Consider the following 13,417-nt stretch of genomic DNA (forward strand, 5'->3'; position numbering starts at 1 on the left):
TAGACAGTCCAATTAAGAGCAGTGCTCATGGCAAACTTGCTACTATCCATTTTTACAGATTTTTCTTCACACTACTTGCGAATAATGTAATCCATTTCCCCAGGCAAAGAACTGCCAGTCAGTAGCTGCCCTTCTGTAAATGGCCTGTCTGAAGTCTTTGCGCTGAATGCACACAGCTTATGAAACAGTCTGTGTCTCTCAAATCAGGAGTGCAGTGTCTCAGTACTCCTGACTTGATAGACCAAAGGGCAAACGATTAGATAAGAATGAGGATTTGTGTACTAGGGCCAACCTAATAAACTACAGAGCTTTCAGAAGGATCTGTTTCAAACTCACTGCCTCTAATTTTCATGGTAAGTAAGGCAAATTTTGCATTGTATGCAAAGTTACAGACCTTAAAAACAAAGACACATTATAAACTTACTTCCTTTGTAAGAAGATTGTTTTGGCCACAGTTTTTTTTTAGCAAATACAAGTATTTGAGAGAGACTGCACTTACCATCCTCTCCACAATTATGATCTTTGGTCCAAGCTGTCTGTGAATTGCAAAAATGTGTATAAGTCTAAGTGTAAACACCATAAAATCAATGGCGAGGATTGTGCGGCCAGCTTGAAAAGTCGAGTTGAGCATCCTGAAGAACAAGTGAAAGAATATCAGATCTCAGCAAGTACTACTGAGAAATCTGTTCTCAAATATTGCACTCAGTCTCCAGGCATTGTCGAGTTAGGAAAAGGCAAGTGCTTCAGGCTTGTGGTTGCTGATGTCAAGGTCATTACAGCTGTCAGAAGAACATAACATTATCTGTACTTTGGTGAGAAATGACCACAACACAGAGGGAGGCTGATTTGCTTGGCTCGCCTTCAAGGCGATACTAAGGGATAAACAAGGAAAAGGATTATTTTGACTAAAGGGGCTTGCAAAAAAAGGAAAAGCAGAGCTGCTTTGCACAAGTGTTTGGATATTCCAATAAGCTTTCTGTGGTCTGTGGAACAACATCTGCAGTTCAATAGAAATGTAGAGGCTCTTGTTGCAGAAATGTAGCTCAAAACTCATAAATGTCGTAGCCTGCCTTCTTATGCACATGTATGCCAAGTGACAGGACTGTCATGGCATGTGCTTGTAGCCCTAATGCTGACCATGCAAAACAGGTGTATACATACCTGCAGGTTACCCCAATTATGAAAAGGAAGATGGTCACCATGTCACACTTATTCCAGTTATCCTCTACGTATAGTTTAAACTTTTTCATCAGATTTGTGTCTTCATCTGTAAAGAAACTCTGAAAAAGAGAAATGGTCATTGGCAGTGAACTGTTTGAAGTTTCACCATTTCAGTGGAAACTTTGACTTAATACCTGTTTCACATTTCTCTTTCACTGCAAAAACACATCAAAAAATTCCTAGTGTAGCATGTAAACAAGCTCAGTTTACTGTCTTAAATCACACACACATACATATGCACACACACTTTTTAATCTTGCGATGTAGGCCTAAGGATTTTTTAAGCCTGATTTGAGTCTATCAGCATTCAGGCCATTAAAAAATATAACAAATATCTAGAAAATAAATGTTGACAGGATGTTGCTATCGAAACAGCATGTACAGATTGGTGTTTGTACATTATGATTGCCTGGGAGTGCACATTTGATTATCTACATGAGGAGCTGTCTCAGCTGGATTGTAGCCTGGCATTCTCCATATTTTACAGGTTTATAATGTAATATTCTTTGTTTCAAATATTCTTGGTGTACTCTTCTGTTTATGGCCTGTCTGAATAATTTCAAATAACGTATAACCGAGATCCCCTTTGCTGTTCATGTTGCTGAAATTACAAACACCTTCTTCTGGAATAAGTGTTGATAACTGTTTTTCAGGGTAAAGAGGATAACAAGGATAGTTTTATGCAGGCACAATTCTCAGTGCACCAGCGCCGTTGTTCATGTGCTGTTTTGGTGGACTGAGGAGAGCTCTGTTGTACTTCCGTGGGCAGACTATAATTTCCAATGTATGTTAATTGTGGACCTAGTTCTGGGAGGGTGAAACCAGCCAGATGCTTTGCAAAGTGAAGGACACCTGAGTCTTAGCAGCCCAGTTCTTTATTGGCTGCAGCTGAAGTGCTCTGGAAAAACAGGAGTAGCTACAGGTTTACATGGAGGAGGAAGAGGTTGGTTTGGAGGAGAGATTGATTTGGATGAGGTAACGTTTGTATTGCTTTTCTATGCAAAGCTGCATTTGACAGTTGAAATCTTCAAGCTTGCATGGTTATACAGATCATAAAATTATTCAAAGCATTATTTCAAGGTTTGTTGTATTACTGCTGAGATGTTGTATGCAACTGACCTGTCGGATTTCTTCCAAGACCAGGGTAAAAACCCAGAAGTAAAGTATAATTTCTTTAGCAGATGGACCTTCAGGTGGAGGTGGCTTAAAATCCAGTAGAAGGACATAAGTGAACAGAAACAGAAAAGCAAAATACATAATAACATTTCCCATAAATACAGTTACGGGGGCACTCCAGAATTTTTTCCACCGAGTAAAGATGAATGTTGCCCACGCTGTGTTTTCAGGAGGGTTCTGCTTTTCTAATTTACCACTTCTTCTGCAAAACAGAAAGAACATAGGCTTGATTGACGACCTCTTAAAATTAGTTCATGGGAATAGCCTCAGTATTATTCTCTGCAAATTGCATTAATTTGATTTGCAGCTTCAGTCTGCTCCTACACATAGTACAAACCATGTGAATAAACAAGAAGAGGGGGTATTTGGCCAGCTGCAAGGAAGGCAAATAGCTACTGTAAGTCAGTTCTTATTTTGGTCCTAAAATTTATTGCAGTGATCACAGGCAGAAGTTCTTGCAGTTGCTGTGACTGCTTGAGACAATTACTCGTTTTGACCTAGACTCAAAAGTGCTGAATCACACACTAAGCATGTGTTCCCTGACTAGCCTTGCTGCAGCCTGAGAGAGCTACTGAAGGAATACTGCAGTTGATGTAGCTATGGACGCTGGCCTCTTGCCCTTCATGACTAAATCAGATTGGAAAAAGATCACCAGGGAGGCCTCTTAATAAATGATTAATTACGGTAGTCTTGGAGTATTGTGCAATTGCACAAGTGTTTTGGTAACTGAAGGAAAACTTGACCTGTAGATCTACATGTCTAATGTTCCTGGTAATTATTATATGCATTTATTATAAGGAAAAGTTTCTCCTTGCAGCCAGTCTCCTCTGTGTGCCTGACTCTGTGCTGCCTCTCAGTTTATGACATTGTAAGGCACATTCCCATGGCAACGGGCTAATATCATAAATGGCTAATTGCAGCTTTACTGTTAGATGCTGAAATAGATCTGGGAGGGAGAGAGAGCCCTTTTGTTAAATCTGTAAGATAATAGCAATTGGAACACACAATATTATGACCAAGAGCCATCAACCATTCTTTGCTCAGTTGTGAAAGAACTTTATGATATTATTTGCTAATAGTCCCCAAAAGGCATACACTTCTGCATCTATTTTACAAGTTAGAGAGGGAATGAAGACTCGATTTTTTTTCTGATATGCCAGCAGTTAAATGCCAGTGCTAAAAATACAAGCTAATAACTGACTGAGTCCAGCACTAGGTACTGTGGATTGTTTCCTTGGTACCATTATTCACGCATTTCTGAAGCTCTCTTCAAATCACTGAAAAGTAAATGTTTGATACAAGTGACTATACAGCTCTTATTAGCTGCAAAGTGAACTTTGTACTAATCAAAAGTTTTCCTGCCTCACCCGAGTCCCCAGGTTTTGGTGATGAGCGTTTGCTAGAAGTGAAGGTTGCAATTAAGGAGCTCTGTACTGTGGATCTGTGAATGATTGTGTGCAACTGCCAAAATCTTTTTGCTTTGATCTTTTATGCTGCCTCTGAAACGTCTGTTATGCTCCAGGTCTCTCAGGCCTATTTTTAAAAATAAAAATGGAGAGTTTTCCTAGCATGGTGGGAAGCTAGCTATATAAATTCATAGGTACTGATGTTTGCAAGTATTTCTGTTGCTGCCATTGTAGCACAGTATGTGGTAATGCACTCGAGTAATACAAGGGTTAGCTGCAAACCCTCTGCCTGGTTGGGTGAATAAGTCTATCACGGATTACTGTTCCTAAATCCATTGTGTGTCAGCCAGTGCCAGCTGAAGGGAATCTCAGGAATGCCTTCTGATTGCTGGATATTGATCAGATTCCTTGTCCAGTAGAAATGACCAGCTCACAAGAAGTTATCTCCTGAAATACAGTGCTCTATGCTGTATCTCTGTTTATCTTCTATATTCATTTTATGGAGTACAGCTGCAGCAAACAGGGAGCTTTCTAATGAGTAATAAGTTCCTTGATCTTTCAGTTGTTTCTTACATCATTATCTGGTTGTATATGCATGAGAATTGACCTGTTCTTTGTAGTCAAAAACATCATGTTAACTGATGGTTTAAATTTACCTGTGTTCTTCCTTACAAAGAAACAAAGTCCTTTCTGTATCCAAACTGTCCAGCTCCTTAAAGGGCTCTGTCTCATTCTTTGGTTGTTTTTCCTCACTGTAAGGAAATAAACTCATTAGTTGAAATACTGGTTAGCGATTCAACTACTGAACTGGTTTTCCTACAGAGCTGTGAGCATGCACTCATCTTGGACTCTCTCCACTGAGAAGCTATCAAATACACATAATCCTTAGCTCTGTGTGTTCTGATTATTTGAAAGCTGAAGTCAGACACAAGAGTCAATGGTGAAATGATAATCAACACATGTTTCACAAGAGTGGAGCAAGATGCTCAGTCTTCTCAAAACTGAAAGGAAAGCATTTGAGTGGAAATAGACCACTCAGTCAGTACTGGAAGACGATTCCACAATACCCCCATGTTCCAGTCCTGGCCATTCTTAGTAGTGCTTAATACAGGAAATGCCAAAAGCATTAGGGAACATGATGTCAATTCTTGCATTTCTAGTAAAAGGAGGCAAAAACGTCCTCAAGAAGAGATTTAGAAAGGCTTGCTTTGATCAGGAATCCTTATTTGAACCCTTCCATGAAAACAGATAACGCTTCACATTAATTTACTTAAATTTGTGAATCTGGCAGCCAGTCTACCAAGAAGAAACCATCTTTAGTGACTGATACTGACAAAATAGAAGTCTTAGGTCAGCAATGGCAAAGAAATTTTCCTCTTGCTTTGTAAGTAGCTAGTAGTGGTGCAGTCCTCTTGTTGATCTTCTGAGACAATATTATTATTTTTATTCCTTACGTGAGAAATTTTCAGTTTGGGTATTTTTCATGACTTACTTTATGTCCTTCACTTATCTTTTGCACTCATATATTTGTACCTGAATGCTATTAAATTTGTGTAGATTAGGAAGGGACACCAGAATCCACATATTAGCTTCAGGATCTGTGTGTTTGTAGACATGTCTCCCCACCATATTTTTGTTAGGAAGGCCTGAAATTGAAGGGAAGAAGTAGCTTTAGCATCACAAAAACATATATGCAGATCAAGTGCTCCTATGTTCTGTGTTCTCCTAAGGCAGCAAAGATTAGGCATTGCTCAAAAAACCTAAAAAGTATACAGACACTTTGCGTGTCATTCTGCAGTTGTTTCTTAGTATACAAAGAGTTATGAGGACAGTGGAAAGGAACTGTAATTCAAGTGGAGTTGAGGAACATTGCTACTGAGGAAGTACAAGTCAGCTACTGGGAGCTAAAAGCATCATCACTCTTAATTTAGTTTTGTGTATGTGGACAGAAGGCAGGTTGTGGGAGCAAAACAGGACAGCAATTTGATTTAACTTTTATCAGTGAGCTTCTCTGAATCTGAACAAGCTCTACTGGGGAGGTACCTCATGTCCTTAGGAGTCATCATGCTTCAGGCGGATTTTGAGTGCTTTCCTTATGGTTCTCTGTGATCAATAGAGGAAAAAGTATGGGATGGGATGAGGATTAAACCTTCTCTTTAGTCCACCTGTCTCGGGGCTAACTGGATGGAAGAGGAAACTTGCTTTTTCAAGTATGTAGCATGGCATCCTCTTGACCTGGTGCTTAGGGAGAGGGCAGATCTTTCACGGTAAAGGATGTATCTGAGAATAATGTATTCCATGGGGTCATTTGGTTGCTGTAGTATCCTTTTCTGTGTCCAGCAGCATGCTGAGAGGCCCTAGGGAGTGGAGATGGTAAGGGAAGTGCCAGTAGGTGTTACCTGGACTCCATCATGTGCGAAGAAAGACTTTGCATCTGCTTCTGTAGCCAGGTGCAGGCAGGTGGTTTTGCTCCAGTACTGACTTTTCCTCACCAACAGAGAAAATGCTCTCTCCTCACTGTTGCTGTAGCATTCACTGAATAGCTCTGTCAAATGAAAGAATTGTAGACAAATGCATCTTGCAAAAAAAAAAAACAACAAATGTGAGACAAGAGGGTGATGTGTGTAGGGTACAACTTGGTCACACTGCCAAATGCATCCTCTGCACTGAAGAGTTCTGTGAGGCTGTAATAGTCACAAAGCCCCACATAGCTAAGATGAGGTTGGTAGGAGTAAGGACTAATTCTGGTTGTGAGAATAATGCTACAGAAGGCATATGCAGTAGATTTGCATTGGTAGGGGGGAAAAAAGAGATCACTGGAATTATTGTAATCTTGAAATTCCCACTACTTTCTGGGAGGTATGATGCAAATCTCAGCATCTCCCTCTCGCCTCTTTTCATCTGCTTGCTTCCTTCTCAGCTCTGAGGTGCTCTACTTCTGTTACTGTTTGATTTCTCCCTGTGGAGAAGTTCTTCTACAGCCAGTTCTCAAGACATACCTTGGAAACCTATCAGTGTACATTATATAGTTCCTCATCTGTAGCTGCCTTGTGCAGAGATTTAGACAGTACTGAGCAAAAGCAAGTACCGTGGGAGATCTTTTAGCACTTTGAAGGACGACTTGCCACACTGCTCCTTTTCCCCTGAGTACACTAAACAAAAGGAGCAGCTCAGGTTTGACTTGTAGCCAACAGATGCTTTAAAACATAGATATTTGACATAAAATAGTATTAGACTTGGTAGTATGTTGTGGTGTAGATCTATTTCAAGATAAGTTTGTTCTAGAGTCCAGCCACTCTGATAAATGGTACAGAAAGTGAATGTTTTCTCATTAGACAAAATATAGATCTTGAGTCTGCTTCATTCTGATTCATTAAGTATCTCAGTACCCTTCCTTGGCTAGCCTACGCTTTGATATTATGCTGTGAAGGCTGGAGAAGGGTCAAGTTCATGTAAAAAAGCTGATACAGTCTTCTGCAGTTGATGTGGTATTTACCATTTTAAAAGAATGTTCATTCTACTTAGCATTGCCAGTATTATCTGGGCCAGATATGGAAATTGCAGATCTGATCTAATGCTTACCAAAGCCAAGGAAACAGACTGCTGTGTATTGGATTAGGCCCTCTAATTCCATGACTAAATTGTTGGAGTCCTGTGACTATATGAAAGCCTTATCTTTTTTTAAATAATAATGGTCCTGTGAAAGGAGGGTAAAATGTCTGTGTTTAAATAATGCAGCAATGTCTGTGTGAGCCTTCAGCAGCTTGCTGGCTAGCTGTAAGAGGAAAAAGCTGCTGCATTTCTACATGAGGTGTATTCTAAAGCTCTTAGTACATTGCAGCATTACCTTCAGGTAGAAATTGGACTGTTGTCAGATCAGCGAACATCTGTTTCTGACCAGAGTGGGAGAGAAGGCTTTGTGTTCCAGTGCTGCAGATGCCTGAATGTTGTAGGGAGGGGCAGCTTGTCTGCTGTTAAGCCAGTCTGAACCTCAGAGTTCTGCAGCGCAGTGAGCCCTCTTTTAGGTGAGGTAATCTCAAATTATTTTTAGCATTACAGGCAACCCTTAAAATTTGTTTTCTAGTGGCCCTTACAGAGCAAGCTTGATACTGCAGGAAAACCAGGCTGCTGTAAGCTTGGAATTGTTTCAGTTCTCCCATCTTGCGCATCGTAATATACCTTGTGCTAAAATACCAACATGTAGCAAGGGAGAGCTTTTTTCATGCATCCCTTGGGCCAGTCAGTCTGAAAGCATTATTTTTGGTTTTTTTTTTTTTTTTTTTTTTTTTTTTTTTTTTTTTTTCAGAATGAACATTTGGAATGTTTTAAAGCCACACTACTGCAGCATTTGAATGTTTGGGACTGGCTGCATTGCAAGTCTGTTACATTATTCACATCAGTTAACCTTTCACAGCTTCAAGAGGGCTCGTTTTTCTTTCCCCACTTGTCTTCCAGCAGCAGTGCCCACTGCCATTTGTTATGCTGTTAAAAGCTGCTGTAACTTACCAACAGCGAGCTGCTCATACTTGGCCTCTTTCATGACCTGCACTACTTCTGTCTTTGTCTCCAGACGGGACATCTCCCTGAGGATCTTACAGGCTGCCAGAGCTGAAGCTACACCCTCCTGACCCTGTAGAATTGAAAGAGGTGCAGGAGTAGTCACACACTGAAGGGCATTTATGAAATAAAAAAACTTTACTGAATGCATGTAACAAATAAAATTCACGTGTCTCCTTTTGGAAGAATCTTCCTTGAAATACACACTTGAAAGTTTAAATTGTCTATAGAAATTGTAGGTTTGATATGCGAGTTGAAAACCACTTATTGGTATGTCTTGTGCTTTATAAGGCTGGTGACTTCTGGATATGCTTGACCTTAGAGGGGTCTGATTTGGGGTAGCAGTCAAGGACTTGTAGCAGAATGGGTTATGAAAGTAGAGCAAAATGCTCTCACTGCTGAGTTTCCTCCCACATGGTTGTACTGAGACCTTACATAAGGGCACATAAGAATTGAGGGGGCACAGCTGGCAGCGGCATGACAGAAGCACACAGCAGGGAATCGTGCCTTCTGATAACAGAGCTCCACAAACACAAGGCCCTCCAAGGTGCAGATGTGTCTGCATGCACACATGCACACACAACTCACTGGCTGAAGAGCTGTGCTGCTGTTTGTCTCCTTCTCTGTGACCCATCCCTCCTCCTCCCCCCCCTGCCAGATGCAGCTAGCTGGATGCTCAGACAGAGCCTCATAGCTGTGTCTGGTCTCTGTAGAGAAAAGGGAGAAGAGATGGAAGATGTAGCATTGCACGAGATGGGCCTCAGCTGTGGAAGAGTGCAAAACAGGAGCCAATTATGCCAGTTTGAAGCTTGGCCCCTGGGACTGTGATGCTCTTGTTCCTTACACAACCAGCAAATAAGCTGGAGATGCTCAACTGTGCACCATCCTCCCTCTAAAGCAAAAGCAGACAATTGACCTATTGAAGAGGGAACAAAATCCGAGGCTCAGTGGTGAGTCATCAGCTGCAAGGAAGACAAGGGGTCAGCTCTGCAGCTGAAGTTAATCAGCAGTGTTTCAGGCTGTACTGATTTACACCTGCTGTTGCTTGCTGCCAGGCCCTTTGGCCCTTGCTGGCATCAGACAATCTGAGATGAAAGGCTCTATAAATGTGCACCCAGCATTATAGGAACAAACCTACCTGTCATCTAAGCTTCAAAGCTGAGCAAAAATCATCTCATATACATGAAATATGACAATATTTCACCTGCAGGAGCTACAGCTTGATGCTTACCATAGCCCAGAAGTAGTTTGCCATCTTGTGCCGGTTTTGAAGTACTGCCCATACAAACAAATCCCTCCAAGGCTTTTCACTTTTCTGGTTCATATCCAAGGGCCCAGGTAATTGCCTTGAATTCGTTTTATCCTGAAATGTGGTTTTCAGAAATTAGAACTCAGACTCATTCCATGCAAATGACATGATGTAACTAGCCTTTGGCCCTGCCAGCCTCTTCAGTCTTTTTTTTTTCCTTCTTTTTCCTTTTCCCTGTAGGTCTGAGAGGTAATTAGTTCATTCTGCACTGAATCAAAGCATTGTTGTGTCCCTGACATAACTCAATATGTGTGAGAACGCTTTGGATGAAACCACGACTCCATTGAGGTCAATGGCAACGCTCTCATTGACTTCATTAAGGCTGGGATTTCGCTGCTGGTGTGTAATATCATATAACACAGACCTATGATTAACTAATCTAAGCTGGCCTACGTTTATATCAGATTCTGCTCAACTGCCACAGAGGCTGTGGTTTCAGAGAAAAGGGAACAAAAAGCATTTTATTTAAACAGGAATAAGTCTCGCCAAGGCTCTGTACATGGCAAGAATAGAGCACGTCAATGCCCTCTTTCTAGTCTTTCCTTTGAGTCCTTTAGAAAAAACCTCTCCTTCATGCAGGGAGTATTTTAAGTAGAACACCACTTATTCCTTTAATGTTTGATAACAACCTCTCTGGAGGAAGTATGGCAACTTAGGTCAAGTGTTGAGTTTTATGTAAATTCTAATATTGCCTTTATATCTATTGTGTTACTTAGAAGCAGGCTGTGTGACTGTTTTTGTTTCTGCTAAAAAAAAGCTTCTGTAAGGACATATGTTTTTATTCATTTATTTTTGAAATCCTTTAAACTATGGGGTTCTACTCAAATTTACATTAATGTTTTGAGTTCTTTCTTACCACCTCTTCTTCCTCCTTTTTTTTTTTCTAGTCTGTAGTAAGCTAATCAATCTACTAAATTACACTGAAAAGTAGGACTTATAATTTAGCAGCAGCAGCACTGATATCCCACTACAGTGATGTTGCCAGCATTACTCAGATTGGGCTACAGACCTTGCATGGTATATCGTGTTGTCCTTTCTGTCTTATATCAACAACTGTTCTTAATTTTTTCTGTGTTAAGTCACTCAATTATAAGATTATAACAACCTAAAAGGCAACCATCACACACAGCGCATCATTTGAATATCCAGTGTGCTCCTATGCAGTATAAATCTGAATTGTTAGGTTACCATTTTCAGAGTTTAGCTTACAAAAACAGACTGGGGACTGAAAATGGCCAACAGCTTCTTGACTTCTTCCTAGAAACTCTTTTGAGTGTTTATGCTTGAAATTCTGTATGAGAACTGCAGAATACTATTTTGATGTCTAATTACTCCTTAGCAAACCTAAACTTCTTGAATAAAAGAATGAGGAATACATTCTTATATATGTGATGCTAAAAAGATCAATCTGCTCTCCATGTGCAAAGTGCTGGAATGAGGAATGGTCTATGAAAAGTGAAGTATGTGAGTGTGGCACAAACCTTTGCAGTAGACTTGAATTGAACCTTAATTAAAACAATCCGTAGCAGAATGGGAGAAAGAGGAATTGTAGCCTGTATTTCATAAATTCCATTCTTACACTTCTTAATTTTTGAAATTAAAAAGGTCATTTTTAGCTGTAATAATAATGAGCTGGAAAAAGAAATAAGCAACAGAGGTGACTGTACCCATATCTGCCATTTTGTTCCCTGTCCCCTTAAATATAAGATCTGGTCAAAATTTTTCAAATTGTAAACTGTACAGGAACAGATAAATGATGGAAAGTTGCAACTCACTGATCTGTTCTTGCCTCCATGTCTGACATCTTGATAGAAACCTTTACAAGCATCATGGAGAAAATCCTTGAGAACTCTAGAAACTTCACTGAGAGTGAAGAGTGGGGAGATCTCCTTCTGCTGTTGACCAGTGAGCCCTGCCAATGTCAACTTGCTTTCCTCATGTTTCTTCAAGAGAAGTTCATAGAGGAGGCACTTTTGCGAAATGGAGCAGTAGAGTCTCTGCAGACGACTGTATGTCAGGAATTCGGATATGTTTGCCCCATTGTCAACGAATAACTTTACAAATTCAGGTTTGTCATTGATCAGGGCATCCATCATCACTTCTTCCAGGTCGCAGGACTAGATGGATTGAAGGAAGGAAAAGAGAAGAAAAAACAACGAAGTGGTTTTGGAGGTAATCATTGATGGATGCGGAGGGGCATAGAACTTTTTATTAGGATGTGCAGATTTTACTTTCAACCAAGTTAACAGAAGATCCGATGAGACAGAGAGGTAGAACTATGTAGGAAGTGTCTATGTGAGCATTAATGTTAGAAGATTAATGTTATCATCTAGAGAATACCAGAAAGATAACCTAAGCAAAGGGTTCTATGGCTGCCTAACCTCTTAGTGAAGAATTCAGGTAATGCTGAAAACTAAAACCTTCTGTCAAGACGTTTGTGTCCCACACCTGTTGGATTACAAAGCAATAGGCCTCAAAGGCAACAAAACCGTGTACCTTCCACTCCACGTCACCATTGAATATTTCACTTTTAGCTATGTCCACTCTATTCCAGGCCACTGCCAACTTGAGTTCATCCAGATATTCCTGGGCATCCTGACTGTGACTTTTACATGCTGGAAGAAATAGGGAATGCAAATAAACTCAGTACTTTACACTAGTTACATTTAATTTAATATACCACTGGTAATTTGGTTAATAACATGAACTCTCATTCAGTTATCACAGGTTTGTGGGTTGCTTAAATAGGAAACCTGCACAGATATTTTTTCTCTTCACTTAAACAGTAATCTAAAGGCTTATATATATATTTTTCCTCAGTATTTTCTATGGGTAAGTTATCTATTGAAACATTAAGTTAAAATATCTAGTATTTTAAGAGGAAGCCTGATCTGCAGAAAGTGGCAGGTAGGACTATTGGCTTTTTTATCTTGTTTTAATTAGCACATCAAGATTAGGATGTCATTTCTCCATGCAAAAATTAGGCTAGTCTAACACAGATTGAAATGGCTGGCAGAGCAAGTAATGTATTTCAGAAGATACAGTGAAAGCTCTTTATAGAACCTAGTTGATTCTGAGGTGATTCTGAAGTGATTTATGTCTGCTTGTGTTTTCTTTTTTCTTGGCTTGTAAGTGAAATAGCTTCCAGCATATTTCTGTTTTTCTATAGTCTTTACTACCAAGAGAAGCAAATGCTGAAATGAAAGGCTGATTTATAACAGTACTATAAAATAGCATGAGATTAAAAACCGAACACTAACTTAATGCGAGGTTCAGGAGCTTTCCTCCTGGTGGAGGTAATTACCTGGTGGTAATTGCCAGTCACTTTCTCTGATGCAACTCTGCATCAGAAATGAAATCTTATCCAGCAGCCAACTGAACTTGCTTAGGACAAAACTAAAATACATTTACGGCACAGAGAAGTCCAGTAATAGAAGTATTTATCATTCTTACCTTTTACTAAAGCTTTTAAAATGACTGTGTCTAGTTCTGAATCGTCTTGCTCAAAGTTGTGCAGAGTTAGAAGATGTTGGTGTGAAATAATGTTCTGAATCTATTGGGAGTTGGAATGAAAATCAGTTAGCATGTTAACCTACTGCTAAATGCTAGTGCTTAAGAGCTCAATATAGATCACGTGTACAGTTTTCTTCCAAAGAACTTACACTCTAAATGTAAAGCTGACGTTTGGCAAGAAGACAAACATTAGTTTCCTATGTAAAAAGATCCTAGGGCATGGAGGGAGTTGCTA

At 39.9% G+C, this 13,417-nt stretch overlaps 1 protein-coding gene across 1 annotated transcript in view; it reads right to left on the bottom strand.

Annotated features, from left to right (window-relative positions):
- The window catches only part of TRPM5 (transient receptor potential cation channel subfamily M member 5), a 36,460-nt gene that overhangs the window by 11,506 nt on the left and 11,537 nt on the right, over window positions 1-13,417 (bottom strand). Inside the window, 11 exon segments of the mRNA XM_042884560.1 lie at window positions 500-632; window positions 1,162-1,280; window positions 2,341-2,599; window positions 4,460-4,555; window positions 5,337-5,449; window positions 6,203-6,348; window positions 8,310-8,433; window positions 9,592-9,723; window positions 11,445-11,786; window positions 12,166-12,284; window positions 13,123-13,222. Coding sequence (XP_042740494.1) covers window positions 500-632; window positions 1,162-1,280; window positions 2,341-2,599; window positions 4,460-4,555; window positions 5,337-5,449; window positions 6,203-6,348; window positions 8,310-8,433; window positions 9,592-9,723; window positions 11,445-11,786; window positions 12,166-12,284; window positions 13,123-13,222 — 1,683 coding nt within the window.

Source organism: Lagopus leucura, unplaced genomic scaffold (genome assembly GCF_019238085.1).
Source record: "Lagopus leucura isolate 7727_CA_CO unplaced genomic scaffold, USGS_WTPT01 Super-Scaffold_100044, whole genome shotgun sequence".
Lineage (NCBI taxonomy): Eukaryota > Metazoa > Chordata > Aves > Galliformes > Phasianidae > Lagopus > Lagopus leucura.